This window comes from Triturus cristatus, chromosome 2_2, assembly GCF_964204655.1.
Source record: "Triturus cristatus chromosome 2_2, aTriCri1.1, whole genome shotgun sequence".
Classification (NCBI taxonomy): Eukaryota; Metazoa; Chordata; class Amphibia; order Caudata; family Salamandridae; genus Triturus; species Triturus cristatus.
In genome coordinates, this window is record NC_140582.1 from 316,998,138 (window position 1) to 317,021,593 (window position 23,456).

The 23,456-nt window shown below is 45.0% G+C and overlaps 1 protein-coding gene across 5 annotated transcripts in view; it reads right to left on the reverse strand.

The window, feature by feature from the left end:
• Window positions 1-23,456, reverse strand: part of SEC24B (SEC24 homolog B, COPII component) — a 678,312-nt gene that overhangs the window by 450,150 nt on the left and 204,706 nt on the right. For all 5 annotated transcript variants that reach the window (XM_085641377.1, XM_085641376.1, XM_085641375.1 and 2 more), the window contains one exon: window positions 1,683-1,792. In XM_085641377.1, the coding sequence (XP_085497503.1) occupies window positions 1,683-1,792 (110 nt within the window). The remainder of the gene's footprint in view (window positions 1-1,682; window positions 1,793-23,456) is intronic.

The following is a 23,456-nucleotide window of genomic DNA, read 5'->3' on the forward strand; positions in this document are numbered from 1 at the left end:
TCCAATCTTTCTCTTCCTCTGTCTTTCTGATGTGTGTGTGCTTTTCCTTCTCTTGCGCCAGTACATGTCTGATGCAGGAAAAGAAGTGCTGGTCCCACCCAAAAAAGTGGTGGTGGTCCACACAGGCAACCACCAGCTCAAATTAAGCACTGCACCTGGGATGAGCTGACAAAACCAAATGCTTTGACAAACTTTCCAATTCAATTGACTCTTTATACATTCAAGCATGAAAATCACTACAGCAGCACAGATACTAGGCTTTAAGGCATAGATCGAAAAGATGGATGCAGAATGATAAAACATATTTGATAAAAGGAGAAATAAATTATTTCCAGGACTGTATTCTTGACTTTGATATAGGAGAAATGGAGGGGCTACCTCCAGGGGCTTAAATTGGCACTTTGTTGAAGGACTCCGGTTGTTTAACTGACAGTAACAATCTGCGGAAAAGCGGACCTCCACTGAAGCAGTGAAATTGAAAGCCATTTTCTATATTAACTGCTGCACACTGCAGTGCTCAGCTAGTCCACAATGGTCTATACGTAAGCAGGGTAGTGGGCGGATGTCGATTTAAATCTTAGTATGGCACAGAGCCTATTACCCAGTGTTAGAAGAGGAGGAAAACAGTGACCTCATATGCTTTGGGTGAGAAACCTCTGTCACCGCATTGCCACTGAGTCCTCTCAGCAATATACAAAGGACTAAAACATTGCCCAGTCACCAACAATTAACTACAGATGTGGAAGAACTACAGCGACAAATAGAAATCAATTATCCTTCTAATGCACAGGGAAGCAACACTACAGAATAAATGGCACATTACTTGATGAGAATGAAGAAAATAACTTATAATCATAGTGATAAATTCTGGAGAGAGTAAATCTGTTGGACCTGTCCTACATTCCAAAACAGTTTGGGTGGGGTGACGGACACAACCAGAACCACTACATCTTTTTCAGAAGAGGTAGAATGTCACCAATTCTACAGCTCATAACAATGTACTAATCTAACTGCTATCTAGATACAGTGGCAAAAATCCTTACTGCTATTCCTACAGGTAAATGCATTTCTCTAATGTCTCGATTTGGCTAGTCGGGTAACGGAATATGCTCTGCCGGTGACATATAACCTACTTATTGAGCAATGCTATGAGAAAATTGCACCTAATATGGGACCCTCTCATTCAGTATGCACCTAATATGGCTCATCTCATTCAGTATAGTAGGACAACAGGGTCCTAAAGTGACACTTTGCCTAAGGACTCTGTAAGTCTTCAACTAACAGTCCACAACAAAAGCTGACCTTCGTGGAAGTAGAAAACTGGCAAGTCATTTTATGGATTAACTGCCTCTTGCAATGTTCACCTATTCCACAATGCCTATATGAAAGCGGGCTGGCGGACGGATGTTGGTTTGAATCTTATCAAAAACGCACAAATTCAAGGTCTGTGAAATGTTGATATGATGAAAATTAAAATGCTAATTAAGCGTTGATAAGGTAAACAAAACAAATTTTAAAGTGTTGTACAAGGACACCTACGACCGCACAAGTAAAAAAAAAAAAGGAATACCAATGGAAATGTATTTATAAATAGAAACTATAAAACTGAAAGGGTTATTAATAATATTAATACATGTATTACTACTTGCAAAGCTTTGAATGACAAAAATAATATACATTACCATATAATCTGAAGATGCAATGAATTCCACTGTTGAATTCTGAACTTCAGGCCGTTTGTGAGGTTCACCGTAGGACCGTGTCAAGGGATTATACATAAATTCTTCAGGAACTAAATTTAGAACAAACAACATATTCTACAGTCATCTTATTTGTTTAGTGCTATGCAAACAAAACAGTATTATTCTATCACTAATTTGACATTTCCATATTTCTAGCTCAAATGAAAGATTTATGAGCCAGGCATTTCATTAAAAACAAAATGTACTTTATTTCTATTTTTATTTTAAATTCCGACTGCTTTTTCCAACACAAAATTCTCTCATACCTATTTTAATTTGTTTATTTTTAAGCACTGTGTCTTCCTATGCTAATCTACAGTTTGCAAGAACTAATTTTAACTCAAGCACTTAAGACATTAATGGACAGCAGTAAAGGTGGAAAGTGATCAGAGGTGGAGGGTAATGGCTCCAGGAAGAGTAACTGCTACGAAGGTGGAAACATAGGGAAAGTTAGTGTGTTAAGAGGTTTCTGGTATATCCACAAACATGGAAATGGATGCATGAAGTGTAAAACCCAGAAACGGGAGTGGTAAGAACACTGGACTATAATATAAGTGAACACTGTGATGTTGCTGATTATGGTTTACGGCTGTTTGTTTTCAGCCATCTTTAAGAGTGGAAATGGTTTGGCTAGGGAGAAGACTCGGGCCCGACTGTTGCGTACACAACATAAGATATATGAGATGGGCGACAGGGCAGGGAAAATGCTTGCATGGCTAGAGAAGCGGGAGCAGAGGGCACGATGGGTGCCCAGTCTGACTCCACCAGACGCAGAACAGGTTTTGGATCCACAGGGCATCGCCAAGGCATTTGCGGACCATTTGGAGAAGGTGTACACCTCCTCAACCACGTACATGGCAGAAGACTCCTGCCAACTGTTGGCAGATATGCACCTACCTACCCTTTCCGTTGATGAGTGGAACGCACTGGATGAAGATCTTCCAGATGACGAAGTCCATAGGGCACTAAATAGTGTCCAATCGGGGAAGGCAATGGGACCACAATGGAATCCCTATTGAGTTCCTTAAGTCGATGGCCATGCAAGTTGCCCCCCACCTTAAAAATATGTACAACGAGAGCTCTGAAAAAGGAATCCTGCCAGAAGATGAGCATCTGGCTTCTATTGTTGTCATTCGAAAGCCTGGGAAACCGGCTGACAGGTGTGGCTCTTATCGAGCAATCTCTTTAATCAATATTGAAGCCAAAGTCCTAGCCAAGCTCCTGGCAAACCGTCTCCTCCCTCTACCCCCGTCACTGGTCCATGCTGATCAATCTGGTTTTATGCCTGGTAGGAATACGGCATTAAATATCCGCTGTCTTCACAATGTTTTGGGAAGACAACAATATGTGGAGGAAAATGCCGTGGTGTTCTCACTAGATGCCTCCATGGCGTTTGACTCTATAGAGTGGCCGTATCTTTTCCAGGTACTGGTTCGCTTGGGTTTCAGCGAGAAATTTTTGGGCTGGATTAAGTTGCTGTATATGGGATTGCGGGGTCAAGTCAGGGTTAACAATCGCACGTCTCGGACGTTAACCTTGGACAGAGGCACCAGACAAGGTTGCCCCCTATACCCTTGATTTTCTCTCTGATTGTGGAACCGTTGGCGTCCTGGGTGCGACGAGATGTGGCACTTCGTGGGGTGAAATGGGCCGAGGGACACAAGGCAGAATATCTCTGTATGCGGATGACATACTGGTATATCTTGCATCCCCCCGTGCGCCTCTGAACAGGCTCTTAAATATTTTCACCAATTTTGGTAGGTACTCCGGTTATGCCGTTAACTGGTCTAAATCGGTGCGGTTTGTCCTTAAGGGCCCAGTTCCTCGACTCCTTCCGGGATGCGAAGTCGAAGCGGCCTTGGACGGTTTTCGTTACCTGGGGATTTTTATTACCCCTGACCCCCAACTCTTCCATGAAAAAAATCTAGCCGTCCCACTGGACAGACTTAAACATGACGTCGCCCACTGGAGGTCCCTACCGCTTTCTTTGCGAGGGCGAGCGGCATGGTTTAAGATGTTGGCTCTGCCGCGGTGTTTGTATGTCCTTCACAATTGCCCATATAAAATTTCCGAATCATATTTTAAAAGCATGGATAGTGAGATTAGAACACTATTATGGAATGGGAAGGCCCCTCGCATAGCCCTGAATAAATTTACTAAAGGCTGGTACGACGGTGGTATTGCCCTTCCAGACATACAACTGTACTATTGGGCTTCACAGCTGGTAGTTGATAATCATTGGATGTACTGCTCTCTGATAAACCCTGCCTATATGCTTGACAGATACCAGATGGGTAAAGAGGGGTGCCTCGGCGCTCTATATACGAGGGTCCAGAGAGTGAGATATTTAGGTCTCATAGCTCGAACGGTGGAAATATGGCACCAGGCGACAAAACAACTAGGTTGGGCGGATGTATTGACTCTGGCCACGCCGTTGTGGTCTACCCAGAAATTGGGACTCCTGTGTTATCAACCTGGGTTTGATAGGTGGGATATGATCGGACTCTCCAATATTGTCCATCTCATCAAGAAAGGCAAACTCCTCTTGTTCCAGGAGTTACAGGAGAAATATGAACTAGCCAAAGGGGAGACATTTTGTTACTTGCAGATTCGCCACGCCCTGACAACAGCGCTCCCTGATACAGGTAACCTTCTGGAATCGTCCCCGTTAGAGGACAGATTGCTCTCTGAACCACTCCTAGATAAAGCCATATCATTGACCTACTGTAAATTATGCAATAACCAACCTGACCCCTTTCAAGCTCTCCGACGTAGGTGGCAGGCCGACTTGGGAGACACTGATGACCAGGACTGGCAAATAGCACTGATGTCACCAAGGGAGGCAGCTATTGCACTTTGCTTCTGTCTGATTCAATTAAAAATCCTACATAGAACATACCTCACCGGGATCACGTTAGCAAAAATAGATACTAGGCAAGAAGCTTTCTGTCTGAGGGGCTGTCAATAAGAAGCAATGTTCTATCACACTATTTGGGACTGTACGTTCCTACGGCCCATCTGGGAGGGGGCTACAACTTATATGCAAGACGCGCTAGGTAAACAGATCAACCTCACTCCACCACTGGGGCTTCTTAACATCTGGGAAGCGACTGACCTCACAGAAGTGAACCACAACTAGTCACTCTGGGGTACACACTGGTGAAGAGAGCAATAGCAATGGGGGGGGGGGGGGGGGGGGGGGAGGGGTGTGGCCGAGAGGCCTACGACGGGAGCCTGGGCGACCGAACTGGATAAGTGCATGGTTGCAGAAAAAGAAGTGTTTAGATCCCGAGGGTGCCCTAAGAAGTGGGATAGAAAATAGAATGGGTGGAATGCATTTGGAGGGAAGTTATGTATCTCCCCAACTTTAGAAATGGAACTGTCTAGGTATAATGTTTGTTCATCTGCCATGCCTGATTGAGTACATGTCTCCGATTACACAATTACACCAAATGTCTCAATGTCATACTGTATGCATACCATTGTCCTGTGAAGATTGGAAATTATATTCAATAAAGAAAGTATTTAAAAAAAAATTAAAAAGAGTGAAAATGGTAAACACATTTTGTTTTTAAAGGTGCAAAATGCTCTAAATCAAGTCCTTTGGCCCACCAATCCAGTATACATACTTTGTGATAGTACTCCCATTCTTCATAGGCAGACAGACCCAATGATACTCTGGTGAAAAGATCACTGACAGACCAGAGGTGGAAGAATGGACAGTGGCTAAACCGGAATTATATAAGTATCTTCAACACTCTAAATGCATGTTAGGTTCAAGATTAATGAGTGAATTAATCAGCGGTACTTGGAAAGACACTGGAATGAAAAATGTAAAACTAGAAATCAAGTAGCCTAAAACAACTCAGTTAAGAGTTAAAGAACCTAAAGTCCAGCTGTACAATAGTAGTTCAATAACGATTACCACTTACCAGTCACAAAGCCTCAAAGTAGCCAAATTAGGATTATAAATATTCTTTAAGTATTCTGCTTAATAATTACAAAAGGTAACAAGCATTGGCATAGCCAATAGGTCTCGCCTTTGGGACCTTATAAGTGTTTAGCCATGCAACAGTTGATGATGTTGCACTAAGGATATTGTGATGCATAACTAAATACTTATAAGGGACCAAAAGCGAGACTTATTGGCTATGCCAATGCTTGTTTTATTTTGCACCTGAATGTTTGTGCTATAATTACTGAGTTCTTGCCTAATAATTTCATCTTATTCTCGAGGCCACATAACAAGGACCCCCTCTTTGTGTCAATCTAAGTATGCCTCCTTTTTCTCTCCTGTGAGTTGCGGTCAGCGAAAAATGCATTTTTATGTTTTTCCAACAAAACACTACTCGGGAGAACCATTTGCTATAGAAAGTAGGGCAAATATTTCACTTTAATCTGCAAGACAACATCAAAACATGACTGGGTGGATTTCTTGCATAGCGTGGGCTCTGCACCTTCTCAAACGTACAAGTGATATAATATATCAATATATATTTAACACAAATTTATTTCAAACTGCCATTTTCCTAACGTTTTTCTCGTCACCCTGTCCCCTACGTCAAAGCTTGATTAGCGCCTTCTGCTTTTTAAATGCCATAGCTGCCAAGTTTAAACGTCCATGTGTCGAGAGCTCACGTCTCTACATCAAGACTACATATCCCAGAATGCAACGCAAACCGTGGACTAAGAGGTTAGTTATGCACTGATCGGAGAAAACTGTCAGGGCTGGTATGACACTGTAATGCTTTATGCCACTTATAAATCCACTCCTGACTCTTTAAAAGACTAGATCTTGCATTGTGGAACCTGTGTGATCCTACACGTTACACCATGCAATGTGCTGCAGTTGGTCACAAAGGGCCGGACTGCTAAATGTAGAACATATCAATTGATATTCCTTGACCTCTGGGCCAAGGTAGCACTCTCCCCAGCAGCTCTGCACTTCAGCGGGATCGCCAGAGTCTGTGCCCCATCTCACCAGGGTTCAAGGCTGCTCCGTTACCTTCTTGGAATTTTGCTTGGTATTTTCCCCTGCTGACCCTTATGGTACCTGACTGTTTGCCAATTGTTTGTTTTTTCTTACTGTTACTGTCTCTGTATTTTGCAGTTCTCACCCGCGTCCCTTGTGTTTACTTTTCCCGCCGCTGCTGCCCCTGCTGCCCCACCCCCCGATTCAGCCCGGCTCCCATCTCCCATTCTCTGCTCCCTCCCCTACTAAATGGCAACCGCGCCGCTGGCGCGCCTTAGGCGCGCCTAAGGCAAGCCCGTTGTGGTGTGTAGATTTAGATTCCGTATATAGTTTTCCCGATTTATGCCCTTATATAGGTACAATTCATATTGCCCTTATTTAGGCATAGAAAATCCAGCCCTTATTTAGGCATTGTCCATGCTAACCAAATACAGGCATGGTCTCCTACATCCGTCAATCCACGTCACAACGCATTCTTGTAAAACCAGACTCTTAAGTGTTTAGGAATTTCCCTTGCTTGGATATTGATTTCTCCAAGAACTCATTTAGTATCCATGAACATCTGTTCCTTAGGGGTTCATTCATGATGTTCCGATGCCCGACTTTTACGTCAATACAGGCATTCCTAAACACCTTCAAGGTATAAATATACCTGCACTTGCCCTGTCAAACCACGGTTCCGGTACGGTCCAGCTCGACTGACTACTTGCGGTTCATCACGGCAAGTTCGGATGGAGATCGAGTTCCAGCCTGATGCACTGACCAGACGCTGTCATCCTCCTCGCAGAGAATCCAGCTCCAGTGTTTCTGACTCCCCTTGCAGGGTGTTAGATATCGAGTCCCGGAAAGAGATTCCAACCTAGACTAGAACTTAGAGAAACTTTTGGCAACTCTTGGCAAAACTATAGCTAGCTATACTTTAGACAACAGCAACTACCACTTACCTCGTACTACACTTAGGTTAGGTACACTGGGGTATAACAATTTAGAAGCATCAGATGAGTATCACATTTTGGCTTTTGTTATTTTTGTATGTATTTTAATTAATATATGTAATAGCTACAAACCATGCTATTGCAGTATTATTTTATCTTACTGCTAACTCTGTACATATTGTACTTTGCAGCCTGTCTTACGATTGTAGCAGTTCATATCTCTTGCACGAGAAATAAGACTGTTCAATAAACCCTTTTTATTGAAACGCCCGTCTCTATTTCTATGCAACTCTGTAGAAACGAAGCATGCACGATTGACTGAGTGAAACTGTTATCTATTGTTTCCACGGTTCTGAGATTGTTCCGGCTCTAAGGGAAACAAAGTTGTCATGTTTATGCGGCTTTCAGAAACGAATCCCTTCTTGTATATTCGAGAAGTTTCTAGTGACCTCTAAGGTAGCTGGCGCACACACAAGTAATTAAGTTTAATGTACTCGATAGAGACATACTGACCTCAGTCCTATGTCAAATCTATAGTGTATATTATTTCAATGTGCAGAGCCTATCAGGGATATAGGAACTACACTACACCGTCTGTGCCCGTCCGCGACCCGACCGCGACCAGCGCCAGGAACCCTGGTTCTCCTGGTCGCCGCCGCTACGACTCAGCCACCCTCCATGCTCTCAACCCCGGAGGCCACGCCGACTGTGTAAGATCCTCGCCCAACACGACCCATGGGCAGTTCCCGTGCAGACACTGCCGAAGATCCTTCACCGTCGACAAGGCGCCCGCAGCCACTGAAGGACCGCCTACTGAATGACCCACCGAAACCCTGACGTGCATCCTTCTCAATGTGCGCTCCCTGCACCGACACACCATAGAGATCTGGGACCTGGTCGACACCCTCTCACTCGACGTTGCATTCTTCAAGGAAACTTGAACCAACGCCACCTACGGCCCTGACATCGCCACAGCAATCCCTGACGGCTACAAGATACTGAGAAAGGACCGCCCACACCGCCCGGGAGGTGGACTCGCCATCGCGCACAAGATACAACTCTGACTCTCCACATCCAGCACGAGCGACCCCCACTCCAACACAGACCACCTCCATTTCCAGATCCAGACCAGCCCCAGGACTCATTTACAGACCGCCAGGACCCCCCACCCAGCCGGCAACCACCATCGCCGAGCTCGCTGCATCCGAAGCCATCACCTCCACGGACTACATTCTGCTCGGGGACATGAACTTCCACCTCAAAAACAGCCAGGACCCCCACTCCACCACACTCCGAGAACCTTGCCAATCTAGGACTGAAACAGCTCGTCAGCACTCCCACCCACAGAGCGGGTCACACCCTCGACCCCATCTTCACGGGAGGATCAAACATCCGCTTCAGCCACACCACCCAGCCCCTGTGGACGGACCACCACTGCGTCCATTTCACATTCAACACCACCACCGTACCTAAGCCCGCTCCGCGCCCGCCGCGACAGAACTGGGGTAAGGTCACCGAGGAACATCTGAGCTCCGCCCTCCTGCAAGAGACCCCCCCCCCCCCCCCAATGCCACAACCGACACAAACTCCGCAGCCAGGGAATTTCAGCGCTGGGTCTTCTGCTGCGCCAACAAGCTGGCACCTCTCCGCCACTCCACCAAACAACGCCCGCTGAAGGCTGCCTGGTTCACCACTGAACTCCAAGAAGCCAGGCGCTCCTGCAGACGCTTGGAGACAACCTGGCGGAACCAGAAGACCACGGAAGCACGGAACCACCACAAGAGCGCCCTGAGAGACTACCACCAGCGTATAAGGGACACCAAACGGACCTTCATCAGAGAAAGTCAAGACCAACGCATCCAACTTCAAGGAACTGTTCAACGTCATCTAGCAGTTCGTAAAACCAACCTGAAAAGCCTCGGACATCACTCCCTCCCAGGAACTCTGCGACAAACTCCGCTCCTACTTCCACCTGAAGATCAAGGCCCTCTACAACAACTTCAGCGAGCCAGCAGAAGACAGCACCACACCACCCATCACCACCGAGAAGTCAACCATCACCTCCTGGGCCCCCACGTCAGTCGAGCTCATAACCTCAAGCATGAAGACGACGCACTCAGGAGCCCCAACAGACCTCCACCCCCCTCACATTTTCCACAGGGCCGCCGCTGTCATCGCACTCTAACTAGGACGGACAATCAACTGCTCCCTCAGATCCGGCATCTGCCCAGATGACTGGAAGCGTACAGAGGGGTAAAACCCCTCCTCAAGAAACCAACGGCTGACTCAACTGATCTGAAGAATTACCGGCCCATCTCTTTCCTCCCCTTCGCAGCCAAAGTCACCGAAAGACTCGTGAACGCCCAGTTGACACCTTCATCAAAGATAACTCCATCCTAGATGCATCCCAGTCTGGCTTCCGCAGCAACCACAGCATCAAGACCGCCCTCCTCACTGCCGACGACATCCGCATGCTGCTAGACATGGGACACACCACAGCCCTCATCCTTCTAGACCTCTTCGCAGTCTTCGACACCGTCTCACAACGCCCGCTAGCTGCCAGACTCCACAACTCAGGAATACAGGGATCCGCCCTCAACTGGATCCAATCTTTCTTCTCCGGCAGAACCCAGAGGATCAGACTCCCCAACCCCCCCCCCCCCCCCCCCCCCCTCTCCGATCCTACTGACATCAACTGCGGAGTACCCCAAGGATCATCACTGAGCCCAACGCTCTTCAACATCTACATGGCCCCCATTGCCGCTATCTCCAGACAGCACGGGCTCAGAATTGTATCCTACACCGACAATCAGAATTGTATCCTACACCGACAACACCCAGCTTATCCTCTCCCTCACCAAGAACCCAGAAGACACCAGACTCTGCTTCCAGGAAAGAATGAGAAACGTAGCAGCCTGGATGAAGGACAGCTGCATAAAACTCAACTCTGAGAAGACCGAGGTTCTCATCCTCGGACCCTGCGCCTCCGCCTGGGACAGCACGTGGTTGCCCTCCGCCCTCGGGAGCCCACTCACCCCGACAGACCACGCTCGGGAACCTAGGCATAATCCTCGACTCGTCCCTCTCCATGAACCGCCAGATCAACGCCGTCGCGTCCACAAGCTTCAACTGCCTCCGCATCCTCCGTAAGACTTTCAAGTGGAACCCCCGACTGCAGAAAGACCGTCACCCACGCACTCATAACCAGCAGACTAGACTACAGCAATGCCCTCTACGCCGGAATCAACGAAACTCTTCTACACAAACTCCAAACCATCCAGAACGCCGCAGCCAGGCTCGTCCTAGGGACACCGCGCCACAAGCACATGACCCAACACCTACGAAGCCTCCGCTGGCACCCCGTCAAGAAAAGGGTCACCTTCAAACTCCTCACCCATGCCTACAAATCCCTCAACAACATCAGCCTCAAATACCTCAATGACCGAGTATGTTTCCACGTACCCAAGAGGAACTTCCACTCTGCCGACCGCGCCCTGGTAGAGGTCCCCTGGCATCCGCAGAAACAGAACAGGCGGGAGAGCCTTCTCCTACATCGCAGCCAAGACATGGAACGAGCTCCCTACACACGTTAGGGAAGGACTTTAAGACCTGGCTTTTCGACTGACCTGGATCTTCTCCCCCCCCAGCGCCTTGATACCCTCACGGGTGAGTAGCGCGCTCTATAAACCCCTGATTGAGTTCGGGACATTTGGCAACTACGTGTGGCTGTTGAGCAGACTCGGGTCCGTGTGGTAACTTTGAAGCAGGACTGATATTTCCACAGCCAAAAGCGTGCAGCACACTGGAACCTGTCACCCTACACGTGTAAAAGGGGTGAGTGAAACAGCACTACACGTCCACGGATGCTTAGTGCCTTTGGGGCTGATATCCGGCACAGGCTGAAGGTCCCCTCCATGACACAGCTCTTGTTGATGCCTGTAGATCAGTTGAATAACCGCCTGTACCTTCTTTCCGCTTCTGTTAGCCCGTGTCCTTGTGTGAGGTGCGTGCCTTGTACTTTACCTCAGAATATAAGTCTCTCTGGCCAGGGGATCCTTCGGAAATATCTGCACGCCTTTTCAAGGAAGTAACGGAAAGCAATTACGGCGCAAGAGCATCTGCATGGTTTGAATGACTCCTATCAGCAAGTGTTTCCTTCCACCGTAGACATGTTACTGGATAGTTAATACTGCAGTTCCTACTTCAAAGCCGCATTTTTGTGACATACTTGATGCAGCGGGGCACGAAATGTGGTTTCAATCAAAATACGGAACACACGCTACGGTTTCGTGAAGGAATCATTTCCCTACTTACATTTGAAAAATATCGTCTTCTCCAGTTTTAATGTCAGGGTCTTTAGATAGAATTCTCTGTTTTCCTTTAAAAAAAAGTTTGTGTAGAATGTTCAATTAAGTTTGTTGCTGGCTGCAGTAATAATGAATCGTTTTTTTATTCAAGTAGGATTACGATTACATTTTTGGCACTCGATTTACAAGCCTCAGAAATATGAAAGGCCGAGTCTTCATGGCTCGGATTCGAATATGTGACCTTCACAATATATAGCACATGTCGGCAGGGAGCTTCTAACTCACTGAGCAGTCCTTCCGGCTCCATCTTCGTGATAACAGACTGGTTCTGAAAATGGAAGGTGCAAACACTGGAGCACTTAGAAACAAGCTTAATTTAAGTAGTGAACGCTATGAAAACAAACACTGCCAAAACCAAACGGTCTGGCTTGTTTGAGATCTGAAAGTGCTGCTTCATTGGTCGGTGAGTTTGTACGTGTGCATGGGTTATAATGCCAGAATGTGTCAGTGGCACACGCGACCGCTTTCCTATTCATCCATCCATGCAGTCCAAACCAATCGGTTTGCCAAAGCTTGTTTAATCTGAAATGCTATGATGTGTCTGTAATTATCCACAAGCGCTCGAGAACAGCTTCAAGGGTAAACTCTTTTCATTTTATACGAACGCATTTAATTACAAATGATGGGCAGAAATATGCAATCACACCATACGCGACCATACTGACAAAAGAATCACGTATGGGTTTCGAATTAAGAGCATGACGTGCACAATCACTGACCGCGGGCAATACGCCCCAGAGGAGGGATCACAGTGGTTAATGACTAAAGTAGTTAGTGGCGTCACAAAATAAACACTAAAGAGGAATAAAATGGCTTTAGCGCTAGATAGGTGTTCCGTTTACTTGGGAATCAATTATTATGGAGGAATACAATATTTTAATATAGAATTATTTAAAACAGACACAAAATTATAGTTCGTAAAAGTTGAGGCTGAAATACATTTCCAAGCTCCACAGAACAGGTAAACAGTGATTTTAAAATTCTGTGAATGAAAAATGTTAACAAATAGTAAAGATTTGGTAAATAAGCTACACATGTGCAAGCATTACACCTCTAGATCGTTTGCACATCATGCAACTGAACTCCTTTTAAATGAAGTGTGCTGTGCGGTGCTTTTCATAAAAAATACAGCTCAGCTCGTCAGTTTGTCATCATAGCACCAGAATTGTGTGGATCAAATAGCTACAGTTTCAGAATTTTGACTCTTTAAAGTGGAATTTGGTAAATTATGTGAGACGTCTGACAATGACCCAAATTGCAAGCTCTGTGAGGCAACCGGGCACGCTTCCTACACGACCTAAAAAAATGTTCCAGTGCCTTGAATAGCAGCCGGCAAGAAAGTGAAAGCGACTACAAGCAGGCAAACAAGCGCGCGCGGCCTCACTAATTGGAAACAGATGGCCCCTGCGGGCCGCTGCTCGCTCCCGCAAGGTGGATGCCGCCACAAGCATAAGTGTTTGAAAAGTGCAGACCGATTCCAAAAGGTCATCTCCTAGAGCGGAGCTTGCGCGCTGCGCTAGGCTTGACCTAAAGACACAAGAAGTCTCTGAAAAGTCTAGCAGTCCACCACAGAGATCGGTCAATAAGAGTTGATGCAACAGCTATAAAGAAGGTACTTTGTGATGCACCTATGATGAAGGTCTCGCTCCTTTAGGTTTTACAATGTCTCCAACATGTGTATCCTTTTCCAGTTTCATATGGTATACAATTCTTACTTGTAGGCAGTGAGGATGCCAGAACATGTTTTTAACTTCATTTTTACAGCATTTGAGTGAAAAACATTATTTAATAGAAGCACATTAATAAGTGCCTAAATTCTACGCACCATGACATTGACAAATGTTTATTTTGGTCTAGTAAGGAGATTCTCAGCCATGTATTGGCATATATTCCCGAGGTCCTTCGCCAGTCACAGGATCGAACTAAAGTACAAGACAAAAAACACCTCAGACGAGGAGAAGTAGTGGCCATCAGTTATCCATCAGTCAAAAGGAAAACAGAGCAAATGTGCTCCCACCTCCTGCTCCACCCACCAAGTAGGGTTATGACACCCCATTCCTTGGCCATATTAAAAGGCCACCATCGCCTGAAAAGACAAAGGAGAGTGTCCAAGGCCACAGGTTGGCTCATGCTCCTGTACACTAGTGGATAAGGCCGGACCCTGGTACCAAAAGTATCTAAGACTTGAGTGCTGGAGTGTCAACAAAGAGGAAAAGACTTCACCACTGCAGCTGCTTTAACCGTTGTAGGTTCCACAGTTCACAAATGTTTACTTCACTGAGACTTCTTTGCTCCCTTCTCCCCTTGTCCATTACCTTTTTGAACAAAGCCTGAAAATTCATGTCACCCCTTCCACCCTACCCTCTTGCCCTCCCATGAGGTGCAACATCACACATCAAATTCTAGCTCCTTCTCTGGAAATTCGGAGAGCTTGTGCCATCCTACATTTAATTTCTAAAAATACACATTTCCCCACTTCTGCGACATTCACCTTCGACTCTAAATAGGCCCAGTTAGCCAATCGGATGCCGAAGACAATGTGAACCAGTGACTGCTAGTCACTCTCATTTGTCAATTATTTTTCATGCTCAGAAATACTAGTGAAGCATGGCTGTACGCTATTTTGGCTAACTTAGAATCTATGCACCTTCTAACCCTCACTTTCCTTCTCATTCAGTGCAGATTAGTATATACCTGAAGATCAATATGGACCCCTTCCCATAAAATGAAACCCACAACACTCTAGGGAATCCCAGAATGCAGTTTTTAAACACTATACACATCTACATAAGGGAGGCTGGGCACAATGCATATGAACATCTCAATAACGTCTATACTCAAGAATTGGTGTCACAGTTAACTTTTCCTTGTCCAACATCATATACTCCTCAGAATAACAGCCTCCAAGATGGAGTACTGCATTTGTCTAAGAGAAGAAGTCGAATCAATGAATAAACATTCAAACAGCAAAAAGGCTGCACCTTAAAGAATGCGTTCATCTTTTGTGCAGGTAGCAGTCGTTCTGCACCACGAAAGGAAGGCAATTGGAAAAAAGGTGTTCAAAAGGCAACTCGCAACCAACCATCCATACATCCTTTATGTAGTGCCATAACACTGACTAAAACTACGTTGTAATGTCATAAGAAAAGCTCAAACAAAATTAAAGTGTGTGAGAAGCAAATTGGAGGCAGAGGTTTAGAAAATGTGGATATTTTGGCATACTATCTCCTCACTTACACAAATAAGTGACAGTTGCATACTGGGCCCGCTGAAGCATGCGATTGTACCAAAGGACACTGCTTGTTAAATAAAAAATCCTTTGCAATAAAATTACAATGATTTAAATAGCATGTACCAACAAAGACGTATGGTGGCCCTAAAATTAACAGCACGTATGAAGAATGTATTAAGTCTGTAGGAATGTAAGCTTGGCATGGAGAAAAAACAAACAGAGACAAAAGGTACATAATTTGATCGAAGTGACTTATCAAAAGGAGCATGACACAGTCTAAGGACAAAGACTACCTTATAATAACCTTTGAATTCCACCAAGCCAGCCCATTACATTATCATTACCTTGAGGGCATGGTGCATATACCAACGGATAGAAAGTCAAGCTTCACTCCTCAATGCTGGGATAATGGGCCGCTTGCATCGAAGTACAGAAGGGCATCCTCTGGAATAAAATAAGTCATATTTCGCCCTACTCACTCAGAACACTTCACGTCGTCTGCTCAGAAACACCAAACGCGCCTTTCTGTCCTCTCATTTGCATAGTATGGTTTTTGCATTTATATAGCTCTTACTACCCCTGACGGTACACCTGTGTACCACAAGCACATGCTAAACATGCAGTTTATAGAGTGCAGTACACTGCTGCATCATGCAGAAGAGATAACATATGGCGAACCTGCAGTTTGCTAAACAGAGGGCAAGTATATTTAGCTATTTAAAAAAACATGAGTTAGTGTAGTTTAGACAAAGGGAACATCTTATTGCCATCAATGGACTGGAAGTTGGGGTGGCATGATTTAAAGGGGCAGCCACCACACTAATGTATCTAGACTGGGACAGTGTTTCTCAAACAAAGTACTCATTTGCGAAAACATTACAAAACGATAACGAAACTGACAAGTTGCCAAGTTTTATCCCAGCTGTCCTCCACACACATGAATTCTAGTCTATGCGTTGGTGCTGTATGCCCCCATTTCACCCCCTCCCCCCAAAGAGGCTTCTGGGAGTATAACCTACTTACTACATAGAGAATAACAAGCCAATAAATAAAGATGCTGCAACTTCTCCATGTAGCTGCCCTGCATTTGTCTATTATGTGAACTCCTGCATTAAACATTCCTGTTGCTGCAACATCTCTGGTGAGCAGGTTTACACTCTACATAGCAAGTTAAGCCAGCTTTTAGGTGACAGACAACAATAGCTGCAGAATGTATCTGCTATCCCTTGTTTTGAGAATGGGTGACGCTTTTGCAGGTGGCACATCAGATGGTCTGATATTTTAGTTTGATCGATGTAGAACTTATAGCACCTTCAAATGCCCAAGGAGTGCACTGCCATCTTGCTACGTTCCAATATAAGACTGTCTGCTGGTGAAGTAGAAGCACTTTTTGTTCCATGGTGTCACAAACCGGTATAGCGCCGGGTGACCCCATATGATCAAGATCCAGGCTGTCCAGTCCTTATTAAATTCCCATTCATGGAAGATGCTTTCTGCTCATCTTGAGTGTCAGCCCATGTGTTCATGGCCCCCTGGGCAGTATGCTGCACCTTATGAGATTTCTTGTGTTTTTGCCCAGTGCAAAATAAGTTGTGCTACTTTGAAATGTGCATGAGATCTTGTGATGCTCTGCTTGTTGATACAGAACATCATAGTGGTGGTCTTATCCAGATTAGAAAAGTTTTCAACCTTTTGAAGAATGGACTGCTATCGCTATCGAACTGCTCAGAGCTCCAGGGAGTTCATGTGAAGGCCCTTCTCCTGCATCATCCAATGACTCCTTTCTTCTAGCTCCAGTAGGTAGGCACTCCACCCCTCTAGTGAGGAGTATGAGGTCATGACCAAGGGAGTAATCTGTGTCTGGAAGTGCAAATACTCCAATCACCACGTTAAGGCATCTGTGATTGTGGTTGAAACTTCAATTGGATCACAAAAACATCCTGTCGCTTGGAGCCACCGGGCATCCAACTCCTCCTGTAGAGTACATAGCTTGCAGAAAGGCAGTGAATATAAGCAATATAATGCCCAGTCAGGCAGAATCCAACTTTTGGATCTGCCAGGCAAGTAACTGAAGATGCACCATCCCTTCCTGTGATGGAAAGGCTTTGCCAACCCTGTTGTTGAGGAGGGCCCAAAATAACTGCATTAATGTTGAGAGCCATGGTTGAGATTTTGATAGCTACACCGAGACTGACAAAGAGTTTCAAATTTTTTTGTGGGTGTGTCTGTTCTTGGAAGAAATTTCCCTTGATAAGGTAATAATAGGAAAAACTGAAAGTTTGATGTTCTTGATGACATAGGAACACTACCACGGTGACATGCACTTTGTGAATATCTGTGGCTTTGACTTCAGACTAAAGGGCTGGACTTTAAACTGATAGTGGCACCCGGCTACCTTGACTCTCAGGATGGATAAGTATGTGAAAGTAGACATCCTACAAATCCAGGGAAGCCGTTAGCATTCTCCTTCTTGCATTAATTGCAACACTTTACACAGGGCGACCACTCCGATTAACAGATTCTTTAGGTATTTGTTGAACTGTAGAAGATTGAGAAGGGGGCACTACACTCCTGATTTTGCCTTAGCAGGAAAAACCTAGAGTAAAACTACTGCTGTGATTTCTAGCCATATTGAAGGGTGTAATCATTCTTTACTCCATCTGTCTGTCATTTCTTGAAATTGCACATGGAAGGCATAAATCCCACCATCCCACAGGGCCTGGAGGAACATAAGATGGAGATAAGGTATTCAAGGCCGGCACAGATTCACAGAAGATGTGTAGAGTATGGTTGTTTATTTTAAGCAGATGATTCTTTTGGATGTCAAGAATATGTTGAGTAATGTGGTCCACTGGAGGGGTGTGGCGATTAAGGCTATCTGTAGTACGACAGCTTGGGAGGCTGGTTTTGCCGGAGGTGGTATGGCTGGTTACCCCCCCTATAAGAGGGAAAAAAACTACTTTGACCTCTTGCTCGATTAAAGGTTTGCTATCAATTCTGAAGTACCATCAGGGAGGACGGAGTAAATGTGTATGATTTCATAGCATGAAGGGCTTCATCTCCAAGCTTCCCAAAGAGGTGGTCACTGCCAAAAGGCATGCCTAACATTTTGTGGTTAATCTCTGGTCTGAAGTAAATCATAGTCACTCTTGTTGGATAAGAATAACTGCACCTGCCCTCTGTCAAAAGCCAGTTCTAGCCATATTTATGGCCCCATCAACCATGGCAGTGGAAGCTCTTTCAACTTATCATAGAATGGAGAATACTTTGTCTTTTTTCCTTTGCACAACAGTGCAAGGTACAGAGCCATATCTGCTTGATTAGGTAATATCTGCCAACAACTGTCAAAGAATTTGAGGTCTTAATGGAGGTCACTTTTTCACTGCTTTTTTCCGAAACTGTCCACCTTTTGATCATTTCTGGAGATGATGTGCAAGGTGAAAAAGGGTTGCTAGAACAACATTGTGCAGCCTGCATCACTACCGAATCAGTTTTGGGGTGTTCAATGAGGCATGCAGCAAATTTTCTGTTGCTCTATAATTCTTTGACAAATCTTTGGACTATGGCTCATACAGGGGCAGGTGTCTACTTAATTTTAAATCCCACCATCAAAATGTGGCTGATATCCAAAATCACCATTATAGATTTTAAATGATAATGCACACAAAAGTTTCTTTCATGGATATTTGTAAGTCAAATCATTTTGATGCCCACTCCACTTATGAGAAAAAGTGAGCAATTTCATCTGAAGGTCAGCTGATGCGAGGAAGCGTAGGTGTACTCCTAGTTGAAGCAAGTTAGTCATCCCAATCATCCGTAGCTGTGCCTGAATATTGAAGGAATTGTCCTTCCTCTACAACGTGCTCATCGAAAGCGGTTTTAGTATCCCCCCCATTGAACTTGTCTTGTTGGACGCAGTCGTGGTGGAGGCAGCATTGGCAGCAGCAACGATACTGGAGGAGAACAAGAAGGTTGCAATGGATCTGTTTAAAATGGGAGCCGTGGAGCTTCTCCTTGAGTATGATGTGTAAACCTAGTGTAATACTATTACATCATATGATGTAAATCCTTAAGAAGATCCATATGGACCCCCATCAGTGGTTCTTGATAGAATGGTTCCTTATAGTATCTATCATAGTTCCTATCTTAATGAGGGTGGCAGTAACCTTAGCAGTCAGTAGTCAAGGTACAGCAATAAAGCGATTCCCGACCTCCGAAAATAGGCAGCGACCACTGCCATCATTGTGAACAACTGAGGTGTTCTGTTGAAGCTGAAAAAGGGTACGGTAAACTGAAAATGTTCCTGGCCTGCTTTGAACCACAGGTAAGCTCTGCGATACTGCAAAATACATGTCCTGCAAGTTCAAAGTCATCATTCGGTTGTTCAGGTTAAGGGCAGATAGGGCTTGGGCCAACGTAAGCATCTTGCATCTATCCTTCTGCAGGAAGGCATTGAGGAGAAGGAGGATCAAGACAGGGCTGAGGTCCCCCTCCTTTTCTCAGAGCACAGCCCCAAATGAACTGGGTTTTCGGTTGCATCATTGGTTGGGAAGACTGTGTCTACCTATATAGAAGACCTCTAGGTAAGCTGGGTCTTTAAAGTGTTCCAAAAATAGAGTCTCCCTTTTCACTGAAGAGGTGGGACCCATCAAAGGGCTTGTAAATCAGCAAACCTGCACATCACCAGAGAACCCAATGGACCGAGTCCAGGCATATCAACCGCCCTGCCAAGACAAAACATGGTATTTAAATCTGCACAGCTATCATACGTGCCCACTGCGTATTATCTGGGCAAGAGAGGACCGCCCAACAGACGGACCGTGTGAACAGATAGCAATTCCAAAGTGGCTGAAGAAAACTTACGTTTGCCAAAGGCTTCAGTCTTTTTAGAATCTCTATCCGGAGGAGTGGAGGGAAATGAATTACTATTCATTTTATTGGTCGTAGCCTGCACAGACAGACTCCTTGGAGTGGGATTATTTGTTAAAAAATTAGCGCCACCAGGCGCCGGTCTATGATGCCTGGACACCTGCCTGTGCGGGAAGGACCATGGTTTCAACCACGTAGCTATCAGAGTGTATGTGGGAGCAACATTAGGTGGAAGTACCTTTCTTTCCATGCCCTTTGGCGTAGATCAGACTTCTGCTCCAAACTTTGCTGGTCTACTGACAACTCCGAAAACCTTTCACAGTTTGCTAGGGAAATGACAGGATTTAAGCTGTGTGGAGACTGCAGGAAGCATATGTCTATCACAGACCAGTACAAGGTGGGCCTATGGTACGACACGTGTGTCCTTATGCACCCTGAAGCAATTCTGAAACAGGAGACTGAACTCATACGTCACTGAACATAAAAGGAGGTCATGGTAGAAGCACAGGTTCTGCTCCCAATTCCTGGTTGCAGGCCCGACTGGGGTCTCTATCACAAAGCAGCTCCTATAAAAAGTCTGTAGTAATAACTTCGGAGCCAGAGGTCCTTGAAGTCGTTTATTCTCAAGAGTCTACACAGCAGAGGCAACAGGTTGTACAGATATCATCCGCCCACATAGCAACGTCTTCACTAATTTTGAAAATACATAGAATCTCCCAACCCATAACCCAGCAACGCTACGAACATTCTACATAAGCCCTCTCCACGCAGGCTGACATTCTAAAACTTTTCACAAGGCATAACATATCCCCCTTTCTCATTTTTGTTTAAAAAAAAAAAACATAAACACAACAAACAAAAAAACAACAAAACGAAAACAACAAACTTTTAATACTAACCCAGTAATACCATCACATAATCAATTAATTAAAATACAGTAATTTAGTCACGAAACCGTATAGGAATTCTGCTCGCCCTACTACTCCTCCTTCTCACAGTAGCACAAACATCACTGGTTCTGCAACCAGACTCCACAGTTTCACAGGAAGAGTGCTCACCGTAACTACCACCCTTTCCTGTCCCAACAGTTTCCCTAACCTTAACAACCTTACCTACATTCCACCAACTTCCACCTTCAACCTTAACTGCATTCCTACCTATCTCCGTGACACGGATGGGAAGTCCAAACCTACTTTCCCCTTTTTTGACATGTATGGAAGACTTGATCCTAACAAGATCCCCCACATGCACCTCAACCAATTTAGCTGAATTTTTGTTATCATACCATTCCTTTTGTTTAGTTTGAGCATTTTGAACATTCCTTTTCACCATATCCATAAGACCAATCATGTCATGTAACGATCTGATCCATTTATTCATCCAACCTGGTCTGAAACATGTATTGGCCTTGCGTCCCCTTAATAACTCAAAAGGAGAGACCTTAGTAGTGGAATGAGGAGTTGTCCTATAAAACCACAGCATACGGTTGATGGAACCTTGTATATTAACTCTTGACCCTTTAGCCCATCTAACACAGTCACCCACCACCCTGTTCATGCGCTCCACCTGGCCATTAGACTGTGGGTGATACAATGAACTTTTTGTATGCTTGATATTGCAAGAACTCAAGAACGACTCGAATTCTCCACTGACAAATTGGGTACCATTGTCTGTTACCAAAGTCTCAGGAAACCCCTCTCGAATAAACACTTCTCTCAAAAACGTTATCACTGTAGAAGAAGAGATATCCTTGACAAGCCTCACCTCAGGCCATTTTGAAACATAATCAATCAATACTAGAACAAACCGGCCACCATTCTGCAGACCTTCTATAGGGCCCATGATGTCCAAACCCAATTTACTCCAAGGAACTGCCGGGCACTCTACTGGCAACAACGGTGGGGTTTTGACCTTCAACCCTTTATCGGCTCTACTACATATGGAGCACACGTTCACGATCTCCATGACATCAACATCCATAGATGGCCACCAGAAACCATCACGAACCCTTCGCTTAGTAAGAGTCGAACCAAGATGACCCTCATGAGCACTTCGAATAATATTTTTTCTCACACCAAGAGGAGGAATAAGCCTCTCTCCACGAACCAACACACCACCCTCAATAGAAATTTCCGACTGTACTTTCCAGTAAGGTCGTAGATAATGTGCCAAAGTACTCTCTCTCGGCCAACCATTCATCACATACTGACTCACTTGTTGGAGAACCTCATCCTGACCAATAGCTTCCAACCAACTTCCCTCGTCTCCGACGCTAAACTCAGAAATATCAACCGCAGCAATAAAGCAATCATCTGAATCATTTTCATCTTCATGATCGTCATCTTCACAAACCCTTTGATCTGACTCCACCGGAAATCTAGATAAAAAGTCTGCTCTCGTATTCTTCCCACCGGAAATATGGACTACATCACACTGATATTCCATAAGTCTTGAAACCATCCTTACAATCCTCGGTGAACAACATTTGCTAGTCCCTGCACTTAAAATGTTCACCAATGGTTTATGGTCAGTCCTTAAAATAAAGCGTCTCCCCCAGACATATGAGCGAAACTTAGTTACAGCCCAAAGGCAAGATAACAACTCCTTCTCAATCACTGAGTATTGTGTCTCTGTATCCCTCAATACCCTGGATGCAAACGCAATGGTATTTTCACCACGTCCAGTACCTTGCGTCACCACACACCCCAAACCCACCTGGCTTGCATCCACTGTGATGCAAGTAGTAAGGGTAGGATCAAACGGCTTGAGCGCCTCACTTCTTTTAAGTAGACCTTTCACAGCTTCCAGAGCCGCGTTGCATTGACACGACCAATCGAAAGAAACACCCTTCCTCAATAGAAAACTGATCGGCCTAACTACTGAGGCATAATTCGGAATAAATTTAGAATAATATTCCAACAAACCTAACAGTGATTTAACTCCTGTCTTATCCTTTGGAATAGAAGCTTTGATAATGGCATCTAACAAACCTTGTCTGGGTCGAATTCCTTCTCCTGAAATGTGATGCCCTAAATACTCAACTTCATCACAAAGGAATTTACATTTCTCCGGCTTTACGACCACACCATACTCTCTGAATGTTTCTAATACCCTTTTCAGCAAAACATTGTGTGAACTAATGTCTTTGGAATGGACAAGGACATCGTCTTGGAATACAAGTACACCTTTGATCTCACCCAACATACTCTGCATCACTCGTTGAAAAACTGACGCAGCCGAAGCCAACCCAAACGGCATAGGCTTATAACGGAAAGTGCCCAGAGGTGAGATAAAAGATGTAAAATGCCGGGACTCCTCTTCCAATTCAATCTGGTGGTA